This window comes from Poecilia mexicana, unplaced genomic scaffold (genome assembly GCF_051168715.1).
Source record: "Poecilia mexicana isolate PSO_F unplaced genomic scaffold, ASM5116871v1 scaffold_7, whole genome shotgun sequence".
Taxonomy (NCBI): domain Eukaryota; kingdom Metazoa; phylum Chordata; class Actinopteri; order Cyprinodontiformes; family Poeciliidae; genus Poecilia; species Poecilia mexicana.
In genome coordinates, this window is record NW_028263376.1 from 26,847,306 (window position 1) to 26,873,359 (window position 26,054).

General features: G+C 40.8%; 2 protein-coding genes across 4 annotated transcripts in view; one reads left to right on the plus strand and one right to left on the minus strand.

Moving 5' to 3' along the window:
• Positions 1-2,775: 2,775 nt before the first annotated feature.
• On the plus strand, positions 2,776-16,139 carry calcoco1a (calcium binding and coiled-coil domain 1a). Its single transcript, XM_014982721.2, has 15 exons — positions 2,776-3,099; positions 4,904-5,068; positions 6,448-6,550; positions 7,935-8,128; positions 8,258-8,470; positions 8,586-8,734; positions 8,819-8,888; positions 8,983-9,138; positions 9,792-10,046; positions 10,159-10,284; positions 10,534-10,629; positions 11,223-11,310; positions 11,494-11,741; positions 12,006-12,097; positions 13,793-16,139. Exons 2-15 carry the CDS (start codon positions 4,937-4,939, stop codon positions 13,818-13,820), a joined length of 1,950 nt encoding a protein of 649 aa, XP_014838207.2. The 5' UTR covers positions 2,776-3,099; positions 4,904-4,936; the 3' UTR covers positions 13,821-16,139.
• A 5,208-nt stretch (positions 16,140-21,347) lies between these two features.
• The window catches only part of rarga (retinoic acid receptor gamma a), a 57,371-nt gene continuing 52,664 nt past the window's right edge, over positions 21,348-26,054 (minus strand). For all 3 annotated transcript variants that reach the window (XM_088007360.1, XM_088007359.1, XM_014982722.2), the window contains one exon: positions 21,348-25,588. In XM_088007360.1, coding sequence (XP_087863486.1) covers positions 25,224-25,588 — 365 coding nt within the window. In that variant the 3' untranslated portion in view covers positions 21,348-25,223. The remainder of the gene's footprint in view (positions 25,589-26,054) is intronic.

A 26,054-nucleotide genomic window follows, 5' to 3' on the forward strand; every position in this document is an offset into this window, starting at 1 on the left:
CAGATGTAAGCCTTTTGGGGTGCGTCTCTGCCAAAAGGCTGAAATATTTGCCCGTTCTTCTTGGCAAAATCATCAAGCTCTGTCATATTGGAAGGAGAGCATCTGTGGACATCATCAATTAAATGTGGTCACAGATTCTCAATAGGATTTAGGTTTGTACTTTGGGAGATTATGACTCATGGATATGCTTTGGTCTTAACTTTTAAATTATTTATCTAGAATAGTCACACAGCTCGTTATTATCCAAGCAAACCAAACCCCCTGGACAGAATGCAGTTATAATTAAGGGTGGTGCACCGCTAAATCGACCCCAATGCCCCCCCAAATCCCTCACAATCCACCTCTGCACCTTCCTAAGACTTTTCAATCAACCATACATACATACCATTTATTTGTGGTATGGAAACTCCTTTAAAACCTCCTCTGAAAAACGTGGATGTGTGATGCAGCACAGGTGTACGAGGCTTTTACATAGTGTCAAAAGTGTATGGACAAAATTTTAATCTACGATACTACTAAAAATGTTGATTATCGGCCGAAAAATTTTATAGCGATGCATTTCTATTTAATAGGCTATAAAACTGTTGTTGAGCAACAGCCTAATAGGCAACAACAGACTAGGACATAGCAATAAGAATCATCATCTACTCTTCTGCATGTAGCAAATGTGATGTGTGACAGAAATGATTCATTAAGACTTCAAATTCAGATCAACTACCAGCCCTTAGAATGAGTAACAAGATGTCTGCTGATATTTACATATCAAAATACATCAGTATATGATGTATTTTGATATGTTTTTACACTCAAAATTGAACATATAATTTAATCTGCATGCCCCTAAAACTTAAAATCAAACGTATTTTAAATAGCATAAGAATGTTACCAGGTTCATTTGACCTTATCTATATATTTAATGAAATGTTTAATAGACAGAACCACGGTCACTGTATTTGGAATACAGTATTTGGGTATTTGGGAAGTCTGAACTCATCAGTGGCAATACTAACACATTATAGCTACATATATGAAATAGATTTGAATTTTTAAATTTTATTTCATGCAAGAGCTCCATTTTAAACGTTCTTCTGATGACTGGTGATGTCCTTATAAGACGTAGCTGGGAACGGCATGGCACTGATTGGCTGCTTTAAGACTAATGAGGCAGGAGAAGTTTGAAATTTTGGGCCTGAGGTTTAGGAGGCAAATGTACTCGTTTTGTTTGTTACCTGGATGGTTACCCGGTCCCTCACCAGGACAGACTGGATCTGGCAGCAGAAAAAAGGAGAGGGAAGAAGAGGTGCACGCAGCGCTCACGTCCAGAGACGCATGCAACGGGGGCACATCAGGTGTGGGTGAGCACGCATACGTTTATGGAGAGGAGCACCTGTGGGTAGGGGATGTTCTGAGAGTCCATGCCTCCCTAGAGGAGAAGCCACCTTGGGCAGCCCACATCAGAAACTGCCACCGCCAGTCTGAGTAAGGGCTGCATACATGTACCTGCCTATATAAATAATCACTGAGAAAAACTCTCTCCACGACATGATGCTTACAGACCAAAGAAAATCCCTTAAATCTCATCTTCTTCCATCTGCTTGTTTCAAGATGTAAAGCTATAAGCAATGGCCACATGTCATCCCTCCACAAGGAGAGTGGCACACCTGGTCATTGTAGAGAGCTCAACAAATAGTTATCATATCAACAGGTTATTCCACCTGAGCTATTTACCTCTGTAGATTATTGTCCAGTGTAGTTCAGGTGGACAGCCTTGTGTTGGCAGGCTGGCAGTCACTGTACACCGCGATCTTAATGATACTTTTTGTTCACTAACAAACATCTGAGGCCTTCAGAGAGCAACTCTATTCATATGGTTAAATCTCACACAGGTGAAATATCGTTACTAATTAACTGACTTTGACAGCTGGCTGACGTGGATTTTACTTAGATATATCAAAATGAAAGGGAGGCAAGAAACACTTAAATATTTACAAATTGAAAAAGAAATTACATTTTTAAAAAATCACAAAAATACATGGAGGAGTGGTTGTAGCATGAAAAATATCTGAATAAGTACAAGGGGTATAAACACAACAATTTGCGTTTGTAATGTGTCTGAATGCCATACTGCCACATACCTCTGAGACGGTTTCAGCAGTGTCAGAAACATGCGCTGCCTGATTGAGGTTTAAAAGTTTGCATACGTTCAGCCTGAATGTAAAATTGTGTGCTATGGGAGGTTTTCAAAAACTGTACTGCCACCTTCTGTCCGGCGCCATAGTGTCATCATGTTCTAAAAGTGCTCCCTCTGTACAACACGTCAGTAAAGGGGGAAGAATGATGAGCTCCCAAAAAGTAAAATGACCGTATTATTTGGAGAGTCAGACTAAAATCAGATTTGCACATATCCTTAAGGAGAACTTAAGGATAAATTAAGATCGTAAAGTACACAAAAAACTTTAGGAGATATATTATTTTATATGATAAAATTAATAATGAGAGAAAGGAATAGGAGTAGGCTACATTTCCAATTAGTAATGTGTAACTTTATGTGTAACTTTGTCGACTACGAAGCAAATGTGTGACAATCTGTAGACTCCCTTAATAACACCGCAGAGGAAAATCATTATTTTCATCGCTGCTGTTGCTATTGGTCATTGTCCTTCATCGCAAACCTTCCAATTGGCGGATCAAGCTGACATCTGCCAGCTGTACCGTTTGTAGCTCTTTCCGATGAGAAACGCAACGCTGGATGTCGAGCAGCATCATATTACGTTCAGCGGTCTTCTGTCAGTGATACAGCATCCTGGGGGTTGTAGTCCGGACTCTCGTGATCTTCCATAATTCCAGCTGTTTGACGAACAACAGCTCCCACAATCCCACGGTGAATCTTGACGCCGTCGTGCTCCTGTTTGGCTTTGTTGTTGTTTTTTTTTTTTGTTTTTTGTAATTGTTTCGGGTTACTGTAGAAGCTGTGTCCCAGCAGCTTAAGCCACAGCTGTCCTGAATATGTTTCCGTGGTTTTACTGAGGACCACAGACCCTCTGACTCGCACGCGGCATCGTTGTTCAGCCCGTTCAGAGAGAGTGTCGGGATTTAAAGGTAAGAGTCACTTCATGGAGGACTCGAGATAAAATGTGCGCAGATGTTTTTTCTTTAGTTAACAAAGCCTGTTATTGTCCCCGCTCTGTTCACACTTACAGCCGTTAAACAAAACAAGCAATAATTAGCAATAAAAACATTAATTCATAATTGACTATCCTGCGCTTTATGGTTTTTTTAAATTAATAAACTTGCATCGAGGTGTCTGGCACAGTGTTTCCCCGACATGCGCTGCTTCTTGCAGGGCCTCAAGCCTGCTGCCTGTGAAATATGAACCCTCGGAAAGTGGCTGTAAATTTCCACCTCAAATATGTGATTATTGGGGGCATCGACAGTTAATACATAGACGCACATATTTTTGTATGCTTTTCAAAATAGAAAACTAGACATTTCAGAACTTCAAAGTTCAATTTGTGATGCGAAAATGGTTATGAGCCCTTTGCAGTTTTGCAGCATATTAAGAGTTTGTTGTTGTTCTTCTGTTGTTACAAGCACAAGCACGGTTTGTTGTTTTCTGTGGCCCCACTGGAAAATACATCTGGCCTTTGTCATGGCAATGCATAGCTGTTACAGTGCCTTGCAAAGTTTTTTTTTTATCTCTCTTGAATTCTTTCATATTTTCTAACGTTACATTTGTAATTTGTGGGTTGCAATATTTCAAAGCAAAGCATATTGCAATAGGAAACATAATAACATGCTGTTATCCAAAACATCAATTTGGAGCTCATTCTTCAGGATTAAATTCCTTTGGTCTGCTGGAACATAGAAATTTATTTTGATACTCAAGGTACAAGGAATAAGAACCAATTTCTTTCTAGCCATTACATTTCAAACTTCAATAACTAAAATGCATGATTCCTAAAATGTCCTTATATAGTATTTTCCCTACAATTATTCTAAGTGTACCATCCATGTTCACATTGTGTGAGGTCTGTCTCTGACCTCTGACCCAGGCTCACCCCTTTTGCATGCTCCAACAGGGTTTCCTTCAGGACTGACCTACATTTGGCTCCACCTATCTTCTCATTAACTCTGATCAACTTTCCTGTCCCTGCTGCCTGGAAAGTATCCCCACATCCTGATGTTGCCACCACCATCTTTCACCTAATTATTATTATTTTTATTTTTTTTTGCCACACATGCTATTTGGCTTGTAGGCTAAAAAGTTCAGTGCAGATTTGAATAATGTCTATCTGCCTACAGCTCTTCACCTTAGGCCAGATTTGTGGAGCACCTGGCTAATAACATCTATATGTAGATTTTCTAAAATGAAGTGTGCTCATGTGACACGTTTTGGGTTTTTAATTGTGAAAGATTTTGAAAATCATCCCACATTTTTCTGTTCCACTTGACAATTATTCATTATTTTGTATTGATCTGTAACACAAAAATACAATTAAAATAGATTGAAGTGTGTAAAAGTCCAAGGGCATGAATATTTCTCTAAAGCGCCATAGCTGTTTCTGTACTTAGAAGAGACTGTAGTACGTTAAAGATGCAGCCAGGACTGCTCAATTCATTTTAAGTAGTGTCGAATCCGAGACCCAGACACTTTTAACTGCCTGTTTACATGTAATAAAGTACAATAACTAACAAATGATTTTCTTTTTTACGACGACCAAAATAGCCACGGCAACACACTTCTAACATGTCATGTTGCTCATAGCCCGTCCTGTCATAGAGGCTTATCTCTGGTGTCCTTTTCTCAAGTGCAGCCTCAGTCAGGCTATCTTCTTACACCAAATAAATATTCAGAGGCTTCTGCTTGCTCAAGTTTGCTCACCAGCTCATTTATTCCTTTTAGGTGTAAAGTAGCCTGTCATTGTGTTGTGTTGCCATGGACAAGGCTTGGCGCGTGGAGTTTCGAAACGTGGGCTGCGCCTACTTCCCCCAGAGCAGAGTCGACTGCCACTACACACTGAGCTCGCAGCACAGCTGGGTCAGCAGTGACTGGATTGGGCTCTTTAAGGTATCGCTGTCCTGACAATTGTCATAAAAAAAAACAGAAACAGGTTAAGAAAGTCTGGGAAAGTGTATTATTTTGTGTCACCTATTTCTAAGGTCTGAAACTTTTTTAGGTGATCAAACAGAGAAAATTGGATATCCTAATAGAAAAAAAAAGTGGTTTAAAAAACCGTAGTATTTTCACAGGATCACATTTGAGTCCCTCGGCTTCAAGCGTTTTTAATGTTTAATCCCTGTGTTGGTTTTTGATTTATTGAGACCCCACAGGTTTTCCCATTCTCATTGAAGCTCAGTACATAGGCCGTTGTACTTGAGATGACAAATCAGTTTTCATATATATTATTCTGAATTGTGATGAGCCAGCTACCAGCAAAAAATATTTATCAAGGTTTAAAAGCTATGGTTTAAAAACTTCGATCGTACTACTCAAATGAAGGATAGTTCTTTAATTAACTAGATAGTATAAGTGCGTTATACCCTCCATGTATTACTTTGTAAGCAGTAGTATGAAAAATGGCATAGTATTTTATGCACTAAGCATCTTTTCAAGCTAGAATCTTATCAGCTCTACTAAAAACAGAAAAGAATAACTAAAGTTATATACACAGTCTGTTTTAGTGGTTTTTAATCTTTTGAATCACTTTGTTTTGCAGGGTTGCATAAAATCACTAATGTGAATGCAAAGAAAGCTACTTTGTATCTCTTTTGACTCCACAAAAACTGTGTTGTTAATCATCATTGAACCCTAACAACATCTGTTTCTTTTTTTCTTAAAGTGACCGTAAGACACACTTTACATGAAAATGGGGAAAAAAAACAGCTTAAAGAGTTTGACGCACCTTACAAATAAAGCTAGATTGATTTGATTTTAATTGTTTTAACAGCAGAGTAAATAATTTCTGCTTTTCTAGGTCCTGTAGTATATTTTTATATTTAAGTTCTTGTACAAACATATATTCTTGGTTAAGGTTGCCCCAACATGAGACAACCTTTTCTGGAAATTACCAATAAATATTTTCAGTAAGTTTTCAAGAAACAATTCAATTGTAAAAAATGTAAGCCTGGGTGAACAAATGGATGAACCTCGACCTGGATGAAAGCCTGCATTTATTTTTATTAACTGCATGACTGTGTGTGTATGTGTGTGTTGTGATTGGAAAACAACTTTTAGTGTTGTGTTCTCTGTCTTGTTTTATTGTTGTTTTGTGTATTCATTTTTGTGACCTGTCAGCGGACTACAGATGCAAATTAGCTTATGCTCCAATCCGGCGCAGCACATGTAATGGTGACATTTGTGTTTCAGTTGTACATTGTCCCTTTTGAAATAAATTTCATTATAATTACCTTTTAGGAATAACAATGTGTGCATGTTGTCCTCCTCAGGTCGGATGGTCGTCATTGAAGGACTATGAAACCTTCGTTTGGGCTCTGGCCCCAGCCGATTATCAAGAGGGCACAGAGGTCAACTGCTGCGTGCACTTCCAGGGTACTCATGCCTGTGTATTTATTGTTCATAGTTTCAGTGAATCTCTGCTAGGACAGCAGATCAGCACATAAAACCTTCAGCAGGAGATTGTTATTTCTATAGAATGCCTGTCATCGTTGCAAATCTTTGTGTTTTATGGATGGCAGTGTTTGTTTCTGACTTAAAAGAGAATTTTTCCAGAAGAATAATAAGGGGGAAACAAAAACACACATCCTGTGCAGAAGCCAAATATCCTGCCTTGCTTTGCCTCCGACACAGAAAGCCTCTGTCGTGGCGTGAATTCATTTCTGTGCTAAGCAGGGGGTTGAGTAATGAGAACGACAAAAAACAATGGCTTAAAGACTCCTCTGCTGACTGCTGCTGTTGCTGCTGCTGCTCGCTGGAGAATACACTGTTCACTTTGTGCTGTGTGTCGGAAGAAACTGGTCAGGGCGGTTGTCTGTGAGGAGTATGCATGGAGCAGGTATGGGTCTGAGCCAATGAGCAGACTTCAATGTGCAGAGCCAATAAAGAAAGACTTTGTATCAACTGCTGTGATTTAAAAAGATGATTGCTTCTAGATTGACTTAGCTAATGCACGTAGCTTAGGTGGTAATTCATTCAAGTCTGTTCTTTAGCATATAATTTAAAAAGCTGTCATTTTGAACAAATTATTGTATTATTATAGCATTATTTTATTTTATTTTTTAAATTAAAGTGGTTCTCAGCATGGGTATCGTTAGCCATGGGCTCCAGGGCTGAAGCTCTGGATATATGTTTTTTAATAACCCCAGATGTTATAAGGAAGACATGCAAAAACGGTTGGAGGATATTCTTTAAATCTGACTCTTTTTTTTATCTTTTTATCATGTTATGATGTTATTCCCTTCAAAAACATAACTGGAGTGCTGCTTTGATTCTTTCATGCATGTTTGAGAAATCCTTGAATCTCCTGTGACAGTCATTCAGGGCTGCCTAAAAGCTTGCTCTGACAAAGACCCGCCTACTTCCACTCAGCTCCTCCTTGGAGCTGCAGTTTCCAGCCGAACTTCCACCTCCCAATGCCTTCCCCACTTAGCTCCTCCAGACTAGCAGCAGCAGCAATTAGCATACAGCTGGTGGAACTGTGTGTCTCCTGAGTTTATCATATGAACTACTTCTCAGTCCAGTGCTCCTAAAAGCAGTTGTTGAAGGTATAATGAGAAGCACTGTTGGAGTAGAGCTGGTGGTGGTTAGGGCTCTGATAACCAACAGCAGGCAAAGAACGGAGCAGGGGTTTGAACCGGCAACCCACCGGTTACAGGATGAATTTTTACCCCTAGAGCCACCGTTGTATATGAAGTTCTCCAGTCTTTCTCTGATAGTTGCTAACATGTTAAAGAAGACTTTGTTTCATCACTTTCAGCCTCCTACTTGCCCAAGCCCAGCTCCCTGGAGTATGAGTTCATATATGTTGATGCTAAAGGGGAAGTGTGCTCCCGCAGCTCAACATTCACTTTCTGTGCACCGAAGCCTCTGGAAGACCTGGTGACCCTGGAGGACGAATCGCACGGAGGAACAGACATGCTGCTGGTAATACCCAGGGCCGAACTGCTGCAGGTGAGTCTCCTGGTTAGTCTCCTGACGAGGCTCCTGGCTAGCGTACGCTTTTTAGAGCTGCATAATTAATGAGCGTGGATAAAGGACATCCGTAGACATAGCCCGGGTATTCTCCCTGTCTCCTCTCAGAGTCGGCTACAAGAGTGTCTGCAGGAGCGCGCTGAGCTGCTGCGTGAGCAGGAGGCGGCCAAAAAGCAAAGGGAGAGAGACAGGGAGGACTACAAGAGGGAGAAGCAGCAATGGGACAGACATCGCAGAGGGTTGGAGCGTGAGGTCAGCAGGCTGAAGGAGGAGCTGGCGCAGAGTGATCAGAAGATCGAGGAGATGGAGATGAAGCAGCAGGTGGTGCAAATTGACCTTGATGGTCCTACATTTACATTTCAGATGATGTTCAGTTCATTTTCCTCACCAGATGCTTAGAGATCTCCAAAGCCTGACTTGAATTCTGGTATTTCAGGATGAAAAGGCTTTAGGAGATTGCTTAGCCCAGGAGAAAGTTGCTTTAATGGAGGTCAAGGCAGCAAAAGAGCAGCTGATCAGAGAGCTTGAAGAAGACATCAAAACACTGACACAAAGAGCCGTGGAAAGAGAGACAGAATTGGAGAGGTTTGACTTTTTTTTTTTTTTTTTTTTTTGGAGGGGTATCATAAATAGTTTTGAGCACCCATAGCCAAAAATCTGTGTTTACAGAATGAAAGACAGAGCCAAGAGGGCAATTGCCTTGAGAAAAGAGGAGGAGACTGAAAAAAACGGCCTGCAGGTATTTTCCTCTTAAACCAATTCAGTGGCAAGAGTAAACTGGTAACTCTGTTGGTTCTTTACTTTGATGTCTTCCATTTGGCCTGTTTTGTTAGAACAAGCTGGATCAGACTGAAGCTGAGCTCAGGAGTTTGTCTAAAGAGTTCCAGGTTCTCAGGAACTCCCTGGCCCAGAGAGACACCAGCGTCCTGCAGCTCCAGAACACCATCACCACCCTCACACAGAAACTCACCACTGCCCACAGGAAGGAGGTCAGATACTTAAAGGAATAAACATGTTTGCACATTTGCAAAAGTTCCTTCGCTGTCAGGAAAAATTAGGAATTTGATTTGAGTCTTTTCCCAGTCTAAGTACCAAACAGATTATTTCAAGACTTTATTCATCTTATTGCTTATAAGTTCAATCCATTCATCCATTTTTAATCAATTTGTCATTTTTCTGTTTATCAGCCCATTTGTCCATCTATTTGTCCATCTGTCAGTCTTTCCATATGTCTGTTCACCTGCTCATTTATCTGTCTGTTCATCTATCCGCTTCCTAACAATCTGTTCTGCTTTCATATTTGTGTATGTAGAAATCTCTGCCATAACCTGATGGTGAACGTTAACATTTATTTTAATGATGGATAAAGAAAGAGTTTGATAAAGAATGTAGAAATATCATTTCCACCTGAAAAACCCTACACAAACTGAAAGAGAAAATGTGTCTCTTTATTCTGGTTTAGTTGGAAAATTGTGTCTTTGCATTCAGATTTTTAACACCACTACTGTTAATGCCTGAAACGAAAACAACCTGCCTTTTTTTTTTTTTTTTTTTAATAAAACCAGCACCAGCATCTCAAATTACTTTCTGTTTTGCCACGACGGTAACCAGACGTGTCCTTTTCGGCTTGCTTTGTCAACAGACTGAAAGTGAAGCGTCGCTGAAGGAGATGCGGAGCCTACGCGAGCGATTCCACATGAGCGAGCGCACCGTCGAGGGCCTGAAGAGCGATCTAAGCTCGCTGGCAGCCCAAAAGGATCATGTGCAGGCCGAACTGCACCAGGCTCGAGTGCAGGCTGCCCAACTCACCATTCAGCTTGCAGATGCCAGCATGGCCCTGAGAGAAGGAAGAGCCAACTGGGCTCAAGACAGGCAGAGTCTGCAGAACGCTGCGGAGGTAATAGATTTACTCCGATTATTGAGTCTGTGGTCGACTCAGGATGTTGCACGTTATTAAAGGACTCTAATTTGGGAAAGCATTTCATACGTTGTGTGTGTCATTTCCATAGTTGGACCAGGAACACTTGGAGAGACTCAACGCAGAGCTGCAGAAGATGCAAGAGAGGCTGCGGGAGGAAAAGATGGAGAGGGTGAAGCTGGAGGTCGAGCTTGGTAGAGAAAAAGATTGCAACCGGGTGAGCGAGCGAGCGAGAGAGAGACTGTACATCATTGCAGTATTTTTCTTTCAATGTAGCAAGCACCTTGTGATAAAAAGTCCTTTCGGTCATGACACGTACAGGAGGTGTGTCAAAGGGGGGGGGGTAAAAATTGTCACGTGAACTGCATAGCCAGTTAACTTGTTCACACCCCATTTGTTGCTTTATGAAATAAATGATTCTGACATATTCAATGCTGCTTTTGTTTTTACGGTGACCGGCCCGCAGGTTCAGCTGAGTGAAACACGAAGGGAGCTGCAGGAGCTGAAAGCCAGCCGGAGGGTTGCACAGAAAGAGAAAGAGCAGCTGCGAGCAGAGAAGCAGGTCAGGAGCAGAGGAGTTTCTTCTAATTGACATGTGTTTGAATATCACTGTTCCTATAATAACCACGATTAAAACATTTAGCATGCTTCCTGTGTCGTATAACTTGGGTTTTTATAACAAATTCATACTGACGCAACAAGAATGTCGGGGTGGTGCATATCCCAGGTGTTGGGGATCTTCTGTGTTGTTGTCTTCCTGTTATTGTGCTATATAAATTGTTTATAGTGCAATATAAAATGCTGGTTTTCAGGTCAGTCAGTGCTGCGGCTGTTAATGTGTCTACAGTTTTTGTTGGCCAACCAGCTTTGCGGTTGCCAGCTGCAGACTCGTTTAACAATCGCAGCTGTATGTGTCGCTCAAATCAAAGTGGATAAAAACAAAGATTTTCATATTTGGTGCATCAGGGGAGTTCTATTTGTATTAAATGATTTTTTTTTTTTTTGTTTGTTTTGTTTTTTTGTGTGTGTGTCTCTTGCGCAACATTTTCACGTGACTTCGGTTTGACGATGCCCGATATCATCCCGGATATAAGGGTAATGCTGATGGAGCCCCTGCTTGAGCTTGTGATGTGATCCATGTAATTTCTGCCACAGGAGTTGATGGAGTACATCTGTCAGCTGGAGCAGAAGACGGGAACAGTGACCACTGCCAGGTGGGACGCGGCTCCAATTGCCTCTACAGGTAAATTGAGCTGCACATCAATCTACTGTATGCCCTGCAGATGTGAACAATAAAAGTGTCATCTGCTATCAGAGAGGAGGAGCACTAAATATCACTCGACGTGGCTTCTGTTGCGTGTGATGAGAGCGGTCCTGTGAGCGGAAACGTGACCTCCTTCTCTTCACCAACTAATCTTTCTGGCAGGGCGTCCCGAGACTGCGCTATCCGACTCCGAGGACGAGAGCCCGGAGGCTTTGCAGATCCTCCACCCGCCGAGATCTCTGGGCCACTACAGCCTCTGTGAGCAGGGCCAGCCTGACTCCCTGCTGCTCTCGATCCCCGCCGTCGCCCCGCGGGACGCCGACAGGAGCGCTGTGGTCATCAACCAGCCCGCCCCGCTCTCCCTGCCACACCAGGCCAACGCCGACACTTTGCCTCACAGCTCTGATTCGGTGAGACGCGCTATCAGAGCCGCTCGCTGTCACCGCGGTGTAATTATATGTGATAGTGAAAATGAGCTATGGCTTCCAACTAATAGCCATGCACACCAGTTAAACGTGGGCAGTGGGTCGTTTGATATAGACATTATCTCATGGAAGCAATTAGGCTGCTAGTTGGCAAGTTATTCGACTGTAATAGGTGCTGGAGAGATATGAGTTAACTGCCTGACTCCTGTTCTGTGTGTGTTTGTGTGTGTGCTTTACGCTGGCATTTAGGAGGAGGAATCTGATCCAGTCCTGCAGGGAAGCAAAAACTCTGAAGAGGAAACAGCACTTCTGTTGCCCGAGTACAAGGACGCATTTCTAAGGTAGCAAATGCTCATAACCTACACACAGAACATAATGTAGTATATATACTACATTATATATACTATAATGTGTGTGTGTGTATATATATATATATATATATATATTCATAAATTTTTTTATACGTTCATCAGATTTTGTTTTAAATTAATATGTTAAGCTTACCCACGTGTTTCTGCTGATTGTAAGTCATATTAACCATTTGGAGTGGCCAAATCACATTACCAACTTTATTGTGATTAGGGTGGACAGCACAAGGCCTTCCAGCCCCAAAGACTCGCTCATTGCCAAAATAATCATAATGCCACTCTCAAAGCATGCCAAATGCTGGTCAGCAATTATGGAAAGGGTTTGATTGCTGTAATGTCGATAAAGACTTTGCCACTGATTATTTAAAAGGGTAAAAATATTTTTTAACATTCCATATTGTAATAAAACATAACTAAAAAAGGGTAAATAATATATGTACTCCTTTTACATTGTTTTATTATTTTTTAGGTCTACCTGTGTCATTTTTGATTCAGAAACAAACTTTTTAGTTGAATGAAAATAACTGTATATCTAAATATGCCAGGAGTATGAATAATTTGGGGCTTAAGCATACGAAAAAGTATAACTACATAAACTAGTAACCAAAACTTTGTGACGAAATTTCTTCAAACTCAATCTGAACCCCTGGAAAAATTAATTCGACAGAAGGAAACTGTAGAGGAGTTCAGCCTGTGCCAGTCAAGCACCCATGGGATGGTCTGAACCATCGTGCCCTGTAAATTGAGGTCCCACTTCACTAGTTGGAGGACTTAATCTTCTCGTAGTCTGTATTTGGGAACCCACCATAACAGGTTTGATCACCACGCAATTAGACAGGCAGTCCCACTTTTAAGACTGATTCTTGTAATCCATCAAGAAATCCTTCAACAAGTTGAGAGAGTTGACAATTTTATCTTGAAAATTGTAATTTAAAGAAGTGATTAAGTAAGGCGCAAGGAAACATGAGGATACCCTTCTGTCATGCACACTGCTTTTAATAAACTCCAGTAGCATCTTTATGTGGTTTCAGCCAACGGGACAGCTCTGTAAATCAGCCTGCTTTATACGCAAACCTTAATAAGAAATATCATATTTTGACCCGAGAAGCAGAGGGTGAAAGCGTAAAATGTATCCAGATCAATGCGTACGTTAATTGTGCTGATTAAACGCACGGCACGCGGCTAAACGCTGTCCGTCGCCGCGCGTCTCTTGTCCTCGCAGAGGACCGGTTGCATGTGGATTTCAGAGCTTGCGAATGGACACATGCATATGCAAGGGGTTATTTATGGCGACGGGGGAGCTGTGGCCCAGAGATGGAAGCTTTGAATATGTGGTCATAAATGAAGTTTAGTCGGGGTGAAGCGGGGGAAACTGTCTGAGACAGAGGTGAGGCGCTGGAGGGGAGGCAGGATGGGAGGACGAGGGGACAGAGAATGTGACAGGAAGCTGTAGCAATGATTTACCTGAGGGGTGTACCTCAGTCACGGGCCAATTTTCAGCATCGTTAAGGCTCTCGTTCTCCCACTCAGCCTCTCCTGCGCTCTGGCCTCCGCTTTCGACTGCAATGTGTGTCTTTTTTTTCTTTCCCCCCGTCCCCTACGCCCCCCTACCCCGTTTCTAACACAAACACACACTTATTCACACTCTTGCCTTGTGTCTTCCTGCAGCGATCTGGCAGACACCTCGCTATGGTGACAGGCGGATATCCAGCCAAGACAACAGCGAGCATTCACAAAGCAGGAAGGGACTTTGTTTTCCAGCTGCGTCGACTAACAAGCACATAAACAGCACATTATAAACGCAGGACACAATGTTATATGCAATTACTCTGTATCTGCCACCAACCTTGTGTCCCCCTCTTACCCCCCCCCACCACCACCCCATCCTGTAGTCTGTTGTGTTATTGCCTCAGCCGTGCCAACAGTGGCAGGTCAACGCCGTGTTTATGACTCACAGAAGACCGTTGCTCAGCGTGAAGCTGCAGGAATTTTTGGGGCCTGGCATTTGAGAGTTCGCAGGCGGGTAGCAGAATGATTTCCTTTGAATCATTGCGGCGTCGAGAGCTTTACGACGGATGTAATGTCGCTTTTATGGCGATTGTGATTAGGAGTCACGACGGGCTCTGTAATTATGATGTTTTGTGTAGACTCGGCTCTGCGGGAAACCGTGGCAAAGCTCCGTTCCAGCGTTAAATCCTCCGCCTTTGGTTTGGACACTTTTCATGGCAGCATAAAGATACTCCACAGCGCCGTTGATAAGGGGGGGGGGGGGGGGAAGAAAAAATATATGGCAATAATGTAGGCTTATAACATCATATTTCTCCTTCCTTTATTCAGACCTAAAATTTGATATGCACTTTTTATAGCACAAAATCACAGATGATTCATGCAGATACAGTTGGGGTGATTTAAGCTTTCTTATATGGACAGTGTTTAGAATAAGTAAGCTTATTAACGGCCACTGAGGATAGATGCACCAAGCAGTTCTCTATATGTCATTGTAAAACTCACATGCTTTTTAGATCAGCTTAAATCTTTTTTTTTTCTTTTTTTTTTTTTTATTGATTAACAAACTACAATTTTGCTTTTGTAATCATAAAAGATGCTCGGTTGTTATTTTGCGATCTTGTTCTTATAGCTTAATATACAGTCATCCACTTCCAAAATTGTGCCTAAAATACTAAACTTACTGTCAGCATTAGATGTTTCCTCCTTCTCTTATACTGCCTAATAAAGAAAACTGCTGCCTCCCTTTTTAATCAATATTGTATGCATTTTTCATGGTTTCCTGTTTTAAAATTAACTTGAGTTACGCTGCGAGTAAACCATATTCAGCTTTACTTTGAAGCCACCAAGTTCATTCAGTGTAGCATAACACAAACTTTCCGAGCTTGCCTAAGAAAATTTGCTAACTTGATGCTTGATTTTTATCTGCTGTATTTGCACCCTCTTTTTACGCTGGAGGAGTTTTTAGGTGAGATGTTGCTACGTTGAGACTCCGTACGCTTGGCGTGTGTTTTTCATGATTATACAGAATCTAAAATTGTGTGTTGTGAGCATATTTTGTCTACATTTCGGTGTTTGTACTGTCTGTTTTCAAAGGCAGAAAATTTGAGGGTTGAGGGTTTAACCGTCGCTAAACATCGGTGCTAATCAAAGGGAATGATACCTGCTGATTATGCTTAAGTCACAGTGTTTTGCAAAAATATTCATAGCCATATATGGTTTTACAAACTCGCCACAAAATGGAGATTTTAAAGATTGCGGGGTGGGGAAAGGGGGGGGAATTATTTATTCTTACACCCCTAAATAAACTTAAAGAGCAACCAGTTGCTTACAGAAGTCACCCTCAGTATAAACACAGCTGTCCTGTGAAGATCTCAGAGGTTTGCTAAATATGTATTCATGTGGCATCTATGTGACATTGAAATGCAGTCGGTTGCACTCGATACAAGTTGGGAGTATCAGAGGGAATGGAGATGAACCTAGCTTGTTCTGCCCTACCAAATAAAAATGCAACAAAATACGTTAAAGTTAGTAATTGTATCAGGACAGTAGAAAAGTTCAGCGAGTTATAAATACTTTCGGAAGTGCGCCGTATTTGTTAAATAATACTAAAAACTTTAATGCGCAGAGGACTATTACTGTCAGAGAAGAAATAGTCTGTTAATACCATCTTTTGTCACCGTGGCGTTGAGCAGCATCATCCAGTTAGGCGTACAAAGAAGTTTAAAAACAAAAAACATTTACAGTTTGCTGTTTATCTCAGATCAAAGCAAAATCTGTTTTCCTTGTATGTGCTTGGAGGGTCATGTCTTGATGAAGTTTTACGTCTGTTTGCAACCACTGAGAGCGCTTTGCAGCAAACCGGAGATTAGCTCCAGTGGCTATTTTTTTTTTAATATTTCCTTTTGAAGTGTTGTGTGTGAAGGTTATCCTACATGTACACCATTGTGTATTTCTGTTTTTTTTCTGTCAGGTTTGTGCTCATTATAATAAAATTTGTTAATAACTAGGGCGTGTATGACTTTTTTTTCCCCCCTCCCCTCCTCCTGGACAAAGATTATCCTGATATTTTGATCCTCACATGACATTTCACTGATAATTAACTATCCAATTTCTTTGCACACAGTTATATAGCCCTATTCCCTTTTGGTTAATTGCCTGTTTCGTATACATTTCTCATTCTGAATTTCCTCTCCTTTCATCCTTGGCTCCCCTCGGGGCTGGCCTCGTCATCATCTTCCTCACCGTGCCTTGCCGCTTCCCTGCCAGCTTCCTGCTCTCTGTTTTTAAGGTCTCTTCCTAGTCCCCCCCGCCCTCCTACGCAGCCTCCATCTTAAGTCTGGGGTGACGATAGCTAATTATAAAATCAATGATGCCGGGCTGCCTAGTTTACAGCCCCCTCTAAAGCCTTAACTGGGAAATCACTGTGGGATTGATGACTCCCTCACTCTTTATCTCTTTTAATTAGAAATGTAAAAGATATGAAGACCCAGAGGCTAGAACACATCTCCTAGTTTTTATGACCCTCGACACCTCCGTGTCCAGTGCTCGGTACCCTTCCCCAAATTCCTCCCCCCCCCACCACCACCTTCTGCTCTTCACCTTTTCCCCTCCCTTCCCTTGTTTGTTTCCCCTGCCTCTCTCTTGGCACACCCTCCGCTCTCACCTAAGTTTCCCTTATCCCCCCCCCCCATCACCTTCTCCTTTTGTAAGTCTACCTTTCTGCTCATAAGGGGAGGGAGGAGGTGTTAAATTTATGGCTTTTCCACTTGAAAATGTCTCTCACCCTCTCTTTACCTCTTCTTTCTTCTCTCGACTGATTTCCAGCTCCCTGCGGATTCTCTGCATTAGTGACAAACATGGGGCTCGTCTCATTTTGTCAGTTTTGACCCAAGGAGTCAAATGGTAAATTATGTGCTATTTCACAATTCAGCCCTGTCCCTAACATAAAGCATTGTGCATACAGGAAAAATGCAGAGAGGCATACAAACTGCGTAAATGCTTAGAGCCGCTGCAGGACTGTATAGGCCAAGGTAAATTAAATTCACACAGGACAGGTTTACAGATATATTTAAAGCAAAATGAAGGTGAAAGTGTTTGACTGCTGCTGCAACCTGATTATGTCAGACTTGCAAGGACCAAGACCCATGTTTGAATAAAACTACCTGCTTATGGACTTTTAAGAGAATGGGTGGCATCACGGAAATTAATTATAACCCGTATATGATCAACCCGAACTAATTGAAACTACTCTCATACCAGATGCCCTTAAAGGTTAAAAATAGTTGCTCGTCAATTGCGACAGCATCTACATTGTAATGATCCGTCCAATAAATTTCAGTTGACTGCTAATCACAGCATTAAAAGTCATTAATGACATTCTTCCCGTGTCTTTGTGGAAGTTAAATCTGTTCTGGCATTTTGGTGTCTAACTATGACACTTTTCTGAAAGGATGTGGGGGGGGCATCAGCTGATTTACTGCTGCAAATACCTTACTGCCCTGTCGTTACAGCTTCTTGTGTCTTCCTGGTCTTGAGTCATTGAGGAAGCAACTGTTCTCACTGTCCACACGTGTTCTGCTCCTCAACTCAGAGTTCATCTGTTGAGACATGTTTCTGTCTTGGTTGATTATTATTTCCACATACTTTTCTTCAACATCGAAAGTACTCCTGGTCAATTGTTTGAGAGGCTTTTGTCTTTTCAAGCCAACTCTCGGTTACAACAGCTGGCCGCTCTTACGTTTGTTTTTGTTTGTTTGTTTTTTTTTACATTTATTTCAGTTGTAGAAGTTGAAAGAATTGTTGTGAGCTCCTTGACTAAACTCAGATGAGAAAGGGAAAGTTGTAAAAAAAATAAAAAATAAATAAATAAATTCTTTTACAGCCCTGAAAAGACAAAAACAAAAAAACAAAATAAAAATCAAACCTATATCACATCATCTCCAATTTCTGCCTTTAGCACGTCCTACATCAAACTATACCTTCCTAACTAGAGCACTCAGGTTTGCTGAGCTTTATCCCCTTGATCACTCTCCGAGGAGCTGGAGCCTCTCCGGGTCCATTATGTGTGTTGACCGCTGCAGCTCGTCTTCAGAGCTCCATCTCTTCCTTCCTGCTTTTAAATATTCTAATTAATTTCTTTGGCGGGTTGCACTTGTGACCTACATCTATAGATTCCTCACTATATTTTTGAATAATTTATTGGCAGTGTCGGGAGAAATATTTCAGAAAAGGGCTTTTATTACTTTTTTATACATTTTGATTTATTTATTTTTTTTCCGTTAGGTTTCCAGTCCTGATTTCACATCTGTCGCTGAATTAAGCGTCGCCGACGTGTCTGGGATATATAGAGATCTATCCTGGCTCCTTTAAATTCACCCAACCCGCCTCTGCTCTGCTGGTTACCATGGCAACACCTTTGACTGGGGGTCCACAGTATATGAGGCAATTTGATTGTTGCTTGTAAAATAGTGTATAATGTATGGGCCTTATTTTAATTCCGGTCTTGGCGTTATTGATCTGCCTTTAATGATGGTTAATTAAAGAAATCGTATAATTGATAGAATCTCATCTCTGTTTATCGCCCTCCTCAGATTCTCTGTGGCTCTCTATTAATAAAATCAGCCTGAGAAATTAGTATCCCTCCCTTGCAGCCTGAAAGAAACGGGGAATGTTTACAATCGACTGCCCTTTTATCGAGAGGATTCCTGCTCGATGAAGATAAGGGATCAGTGTCAGTGATCGTGATACGATCATGAAGGGCATTATTTTTGGTTGATGTTTATGAGGACGATGTAAAAAAATAAATAAATAAAAATCCTAAAGGGGCGTCTCGGGGATTGTTTTTCTTTTGTTCTTCACTTGATTAAAAGTTCATTTGCGCTGTTCTGTTTGTTCTGATTAAATGCAATGTCCTAACGTTCGCTCATATATCTTTTTTCTTTTTCCCTCTTACTATTTTGTTTTGAATATTTTTCCACCAGCTCAAATAGCACACGTCAATGTGTTTGTGGTTGAATCAAAGTACTACATCAATTCGTCATAAGTTAGTCTGTCTAAAGAACAAAAACTTTTAGAAAAACTTTTAATCTGTAGATACATTTGTGTATTTTTATATTCCACATAGTTTGAATCTCATTACCCAATTGTTTCCATCGTCCGGAGAGAAAGGCTAAGGACCACAGACTTTAGGGGACACTTGGGCTGAATCCTATTTAATAGGATTATCACTACCCCTATCCTTCCTAGCACCCTGGGGTGCTTAATTCAGGCCGGTGTTAAAATCCTCCACTGAGGAATAGACATTCATTCAATAAGCTGATAATTCATCAGCTATTACTGGTTCTTTGTACAAATACAGATATTGGACTAAATTTCCCCCCCTGTGTCGCGTAAGCAGATCACTCCAGCAGATGCAACCGCGTCTTACTTTTCAAACTTGTTAAGGAAACAAAAAATAATCTTTCAAATGTACACTTAAAATGTGTTAAGAACTTTGATATTCTAACAAAAACTGTTTGTTCCAAGGGAGCACGCTCATATAACAATGCTCATTATGAAACTTGCTTGAAATAATTAAAAATGATAGTTTATTCTTTCTCCATGAAGGCAATACATTACAGTAATTTTCCTATTTATAATCTAGCAATATTAGGAAGTTTTCTTACCAAGGCATTTACAAATATGCCCATGAGAAAAATCAAAACTTTTTAGCAGCTACAAAGTAATTTCACTTCTCCCCCGTCTGCAAGTCATAAAGAAATTTGGAGGCCTGGCTTTTGGAAATGTAGGCTAAGGGGATTAAACCTTAATCAGCACAAAGGCAGCAAAGACAAGCAACTTGTTTATTTAAAATAGTTTGACATCACTACAACCCTTATGTTGTGTAGCTTGGCTTGCACCAGCATATCTTGTCTGATCGTTTTTTTTTTTTTCTCAACAAAGTGTAAAGACTGGAAGATGCAGTATGGTATTTGTAGTTTAAAATATAGGTTGAGTTATATATATTTTTGATGGATTAAAAACATATGTTTATACCCTGTAAATTGTTTGGTTTGCTCCGTTCAGAAGTGTCATCCAAGTGGAAAATAAACAAAGCAAAAAACTTTTAAAAGTAGTCCAAAACTGAGACAATGATGAATCATTCTGATGGAGTGTTCATTAACGCTGTGGGATGTCTGACACACTACCCTTCATTCAGTGCAAAGGCATAGTGGGAGGAGTAGCACTAGGGATATAGTAATAGGGATAAATAGGAGCCAAAGAGTCCACCAATCCTCACCAATGTATTTGGCTTTTTATGATTCACAATTTTTCTCAACAAGCTAAAAAAATTGAATTTATAATGAACACAAACACTGAAATTCCCAGTTAGTTAGATTAATTCTGGTGCTTAAAAGCCATTGTAAAGTACACTAGAAGTTACTATAATTTTAACACATTTGTCTATCTACAGCTAGACAAATCATACAACCATTTTCAAGCTTATGATGAAGTTAATTAATGCAACATCATACTTTAGCATCAGTAATAGCATACCACTTGATACATATATTGGCAATAAATGAAAAAAGTAAAACAGATAAATTATTCACTGAGATATATGAGATTATAGTGTAATTTATGCAAAACATTTGCCGCAGGATTGTCAGCTGTACACAAAACACAAATGTGCACAATAAGACATTGAGTTACGTGCCGTTGATGCCGCAGGAGCTTCTTCAAGGAGTTCCCCATTATTCAGTGAAATACTGCAACATCCAGGGGGAAACTAAAGGTAGGAATTGCCCTAGTGAATGGTGTGTGTGTGTGTGTGCGCGCATGAGCTGAACTCTTTCTTTTTCCATTTACAATTCAATTCTTATTTACACCTTCCATTTCCTATGTTAATGAATGCATTTATAAGTTTTTCATCCATAAATGAGACATAGCTAAAGGAAACCCGCATTTCTCTGCAAGAATAGGGAGTAAATCATGGAAGCAGACCTTTATCTGATGTCCTTGTTCTGCAGGAGGCTGTAATTTATTAGCTCTAGTTTCCCTATGACTCCATGCAGCGTACCAAAGCCTGAGAGTCACAGTGCAAGAGCTCCCTCTACTGCTTTATCCCAGTAACAACTAAGTGGTATCCCTCTACGCTGTTTACACGGGTAATGCAGGCGCTCCTCCTGAAATGGGGGGGAAAAAAAGAAAAAAGACGCAATAAAAAGTCCAGAACTCTCACAAAAGTAGTTTATTGTGCCTCTTACTGTTTATATGGCTTTTCTTTGTATGACAAGAGTTGAAATAAACAGAGGATTGGCAACACGTTGGCCATGTTGACAAAACAAAACACATAAAACAACATAATCTCAATGTTCTGCCAGCATTACCATCACTAACATCTTGCAGAGAAAGGAAGAATGAGGTCACACAAGAGCTTTTTTTTTTGTTTTTATGTGTGTGTGTGTGTGTGTGTGTGTGTGTGTGTGTGTGTGTGTGTGTGTGTGTGTGTGTGTGTGTGTGTGTGTGTGTGTGTGTGTGGCAGCACCATGCTGAGGACATTCACCCACTGACCAAAAGACATTTAAAAGCATTCACACAGAAACATACACACGAGAAGGCCTGCCCATGTTCAGAAGACAAGTCTCAATGCTACTAGAAGAATGTTCATATTGCTTTAAACAGAGATCGAAAAGGAACCTCTGTACTGTACATCAGCCATGTTCTCCCAGCTCAACGGCCGTTGTGACATTTTGGCAATTAAGTATTGATACATGAGAACACACATTCCTCTCCCTCAGTAAGAGCTGAGGGTATACATTGGAAGACAAGATGAGATAATGGCTTTGAGATCAGAAGGCAGTTTGCTGCACAGATGCTCAGGTGGTTATGAGAGTCAGACTGGCATCTATGCTTGTTTTTTTTTTTTTTAGACCTTCAAGGTGTGCACACGGAGGTGGCGTAGGGGGTGGGGCTTACAATCCACACATAGTTAGAAATACACACATAAATATTGCCTGTTTCTAGCATGGCGTAAGAGCATCTAGTGTTTGGTCCTTTCTGAAAAGCCCTGAGTCTGATTAAAAATATCTTTCACAAAACTGAAAAAAAAAATAAAAAATCTTGCATTTGCCATAATCCATTATGCTGATGGTGTGGATGTTTACGCCTAAGCCGATGTGTGCATTAACTATGTTGATGTTCTCATCAGTTCTGACTAGAGGTGCCCCGATAACAGCTTTGTGGTTTTTCGTAAAGCCGTAACCTGCTTTTCTCGAGGTTCGCCAATTCTGATTTCTGCTTACAAACTTTTTCTTTCTTTTCAGTTTTTTCTTTTTTTTTTTTTAACCAGGTAAAACCCCATTAAGATCCAAATCTCATTTGCAAGAGAGGACTGGGGAGAAATATGCAACACAAGCTACAGAGCTTGGCCAAAGGTTTGGAAGCAATGTTAACTTTTTGCACATATATATTCTGCAACAAAATAAACAGTACTATCATGTAGAGCAGTCCAAGTCCAGGCTTTGAGATCTACCACCTTTCAACTTTTACACACCTCCCTTCTGCAACACACCTCAATCAAATGGCTCATCAGCTTTGCTTTAGCTCTGCAGATGCATAGAAATGAAACATTCGTGTGATTCAGGTGTGTAGCATCAAGGATGCATCTGAAAGTTACAGGAAAGTCGAGTCAATGATCAGAATACATTTTTACCAGGATTATCACATATTTGAGGGTTCCTTCTTCAAAGCAACCTCTTCTGACTTAAATAAGAGCATGATATACTGTACATACAATATGTCAACTGTATGTTTTTTTTTCTTTTTTTTTTTACCTTTGCACAAAAGTTGTGACTCTTGCGAATCTTAACCCTAAAACTAAACCCTTTCTTTCTTTGTGCTCCAACATCAACAGTGTTGATTAAATGAACGAAAACAGAGTCGGATCACGCTATAAAAGAATTAAAAAAAATATTTAGAAGTCTTTATTTTTATTTTTTTTAAGAAAGTATTCTCAATAGAAACATGCTTCCAAACTTTTGGCCTGTAGTGTGAAATTAAAGTGTTGAAAATATGTTTTGCAGCCTTCCTGTGAAGCAGTTAACATTTAAATCTGTCATCTGTCAGAATTAAGCATCTTATACTAGCAATCTGCATCCTTGGTACAATTAATAATAGGCCTACCAACTGTAAAAAAAAATAAAATATAAAACAGTCTTCATGTATGTTTCCTGGATAATACAGATCCCAATGTTTCAAGCATTGCCCCATTAACAGACAAGAGGCTGAATTTTCAAAAGGAATAAATCAGAGCAATTTGGCTGTAATATGTTCCAACTTCCAGTCATCGATGGGACATCCAAAAGGTGGGTACAGATCGAGATCCTGTCACAGCTGTCTACTTCTTGTACGCAGAGCATCTGGTCACAAATCGAGGAATACTGCAAAAGTAAGAACTGATGAGAACACACCGAATCTAGCCCTCTGCTGTGGCCGTCTGGATGGTCAAACCGACTTCTGACAGATTTTGTGCTTCCTCTGACTTCATTTTCACAAACAGCGCACTGATAACTCTAACCAGTAAGTTTTAAGTCTTCCTCTTGAAGTAACAACTTCCGCACCGAAGAGAACTGTTGTCAGTGCAGCTTGACAGCACTTTCGTATGGTGCATTCACAGATCGGAAAAGAAAAAAAAAAAGAAAAGATTGGACTTTTGAGTTTCCAGCCAGGCAGTCAACCGATCAGGGAGAATCGATCTGAAAATCAGACGTTTTCAAGCCGCATCCCTAGTTCAAACGCGCTAAAGGGGAATATTATGCTCAGAGATGGAGGCTTTAATCTTAAAGGATAAGATGTGACCAAATAATTGACAAAAGTGCTACTTTAATGGTCAAGTGTAAGTCTTTGTCCCAGCACACTAAACCATGGAGGCACATCTCTTACTAGGAGAAAGCTAAGGAAAGTGTGTGTTCTTTAAGTGACTGAGGATGTGTTCTTAGTGCACGTGAGAAGAAAGCACTTTAGTGTGAGTAACGCCTGATTGTGGCTGGAGTCCCTGCCTGTAGTCAAACTCATTCTCAACAGTTGACTTTCCCAAACTTTGGCACAAAGATACTTCCTGCACATATTGGCTTTAATGGCAGCAAAAGAGAGAGAGAGAGAGAGAGAAAAAAAAGTCAATTCCCTGATAACAGAAACCGATTGGGTCACTGCAAACACAATATTAGTTTTGCATGATTATCATTAAGATCTGCAGCAAGCTAAGGCGCTCCAAAAACAAACAAACAAACAAACAAACAAAAAAAGAATATAGAGCTAATAAGCTTCTGCAGATCGGAAGGAAGACCCAGCTAGCTGTATTGATGCCTCTATTCCTCTGAATGTCTTCCCAGGAAACTTAAAAAAAAAGAAAAAAAAAAGAGAAAAATTTGCCAAAAGAATTCATATATAAAAACCAGAATAAACACATGAAAGACAAAATATAACATTATATAGATGTGTATGAACTTATTTAGTAATTCAAACTTAAACAATCAGAAACCAATGTTCAAAAAGCAACAGCCACAAACTAATAATAAAAATAAAAGGGTTAGCATACTCAATTTGGTATTGCCCTGTACTTTTGCTATAATGTGCTTGTTGTAATCCGTCGGAATTCAACTGCTCAGTTCTGGTATCTGGTTTGGCTGTCCCTCTGGTTTTAGATATCAAGAACAACAGAGGGAAAGAAAGGAAATATTTAGCTTTTCAAAGACGTTACGTTCCTTGTCACGTCAACTCCTCTCACGGCTAAGCCAGGAGTTCATATAGTCTGTTGCCGTCTCTTCTTGACTTTATGTTTCTACGGTTTCCGTGTCACGAGTCATGGACCGTGTGGCCTGAGTTGGAAGCGTCTGAACACTTAAGGCTGTGCTGTGCTCCAATCAGGAGGACACAGTGATGTGCAGCAAGGAGAGCAGCGGGAGAAAGGAAAGGCCAGCATTTTCATTTTCTTTTTTTTTTTTAATTCAGGAGGAAGAGCGAGTGAGGTTTTGTTGTATGTCTGTCTGTGTGTGTGTGTATGTTTGCATGTGTCTGTATCAAGAGCCTATGTGTGTATGAAATGTTCTCTTTACTGCGCCCTCCCCACAAGGCCTTTCCTTGACCCATCTAAGTTATCCAAAACCCCCCAGGGCTCCCCGTCGCTGTCCGAGCCCCGGTCTCGCTCCTCGTCTCCCAAGTCGTCGTCCTCGTCCTCGTCCTCCTCTTCTGGTGACGGCTCGCTGCAGTTTTCCGTGCCCCAGCTGTCGTCCTCATCCTCGGCCTCCTGCTTCACAACCAACGCCGGAGGCGGCGGCGGCGGAGGTGGCGGGGGCGGCGCGCTCTCGTTGCACTCCGTTTGGTCTTCAAACGCATCGGGGTTCTCCAGCATCTCCCTGATCAGAGGAGGCATCGGGCCGGGGATCTCCATCTTAAGAGTGATGGCTCTTTCTGCACCTGGACACACAGAGATCACATGACAAATGATCACATGAAAATAATCCATGGCTGTAGGAATCTTTGACAAATAGTAGACTGAAAGGTATTTCTGTGCAAGCTTAGCACTGCAACCCACATCCGTCAGAGGCTCATGCTCAGTCAGATATGATGAAGAAAACCTTGGAACGACCGGTTTGGATTTTTCTATCCCAATTTTAAGTCTTTCTGGTTCTTAACAGAATCTCGTCATCCAACCTCCCATCAGCTTTGACTAACTTCCTTGTCCCTTCTAAGCAAAAGCATCCCCAACACAATTTATTGAAATGCATGCCACCCTTTTCACAAGCTTCCTCTCGTTACGCTTTGAAAACCATCCATCATTTCTACCATTATGCACTGAAAACCCCAATGAAATTCCCCGAAGTGTGTAGAACATGACAAGATAAAAAGTTTCAGGAGTATGAATATTTGAATTACAATTAGT

What these genes read in the sequence shown, in the direction of transcription:
- calcoco1a (XM_014982721.2), top strand. Translation starts at nt 4,937, where the DNA reads ATGGACAAGGCTTGGCGCGTGGAGTTTCGAAACGTGGGCTGCGCCTAC. An exon ending in AGATGGAGATGAAGCAGCAG is followed by an intron (nt 8,471 to 8,585) that starts GTGGTGCAAATT and finishes CTGGTATTTCAG; the next exon opens with GATGAAAAGGCTTTAGGAGA. An exon ending in CCACTGCCCACAGGAAGGAG is followed by an intron (nt 9,139 to 9,791) that starts GTCAGATACTTA and finishes CTTTGTCAACAG; the next exon opens with ACTGAAAGTGAAGCGTCGCT.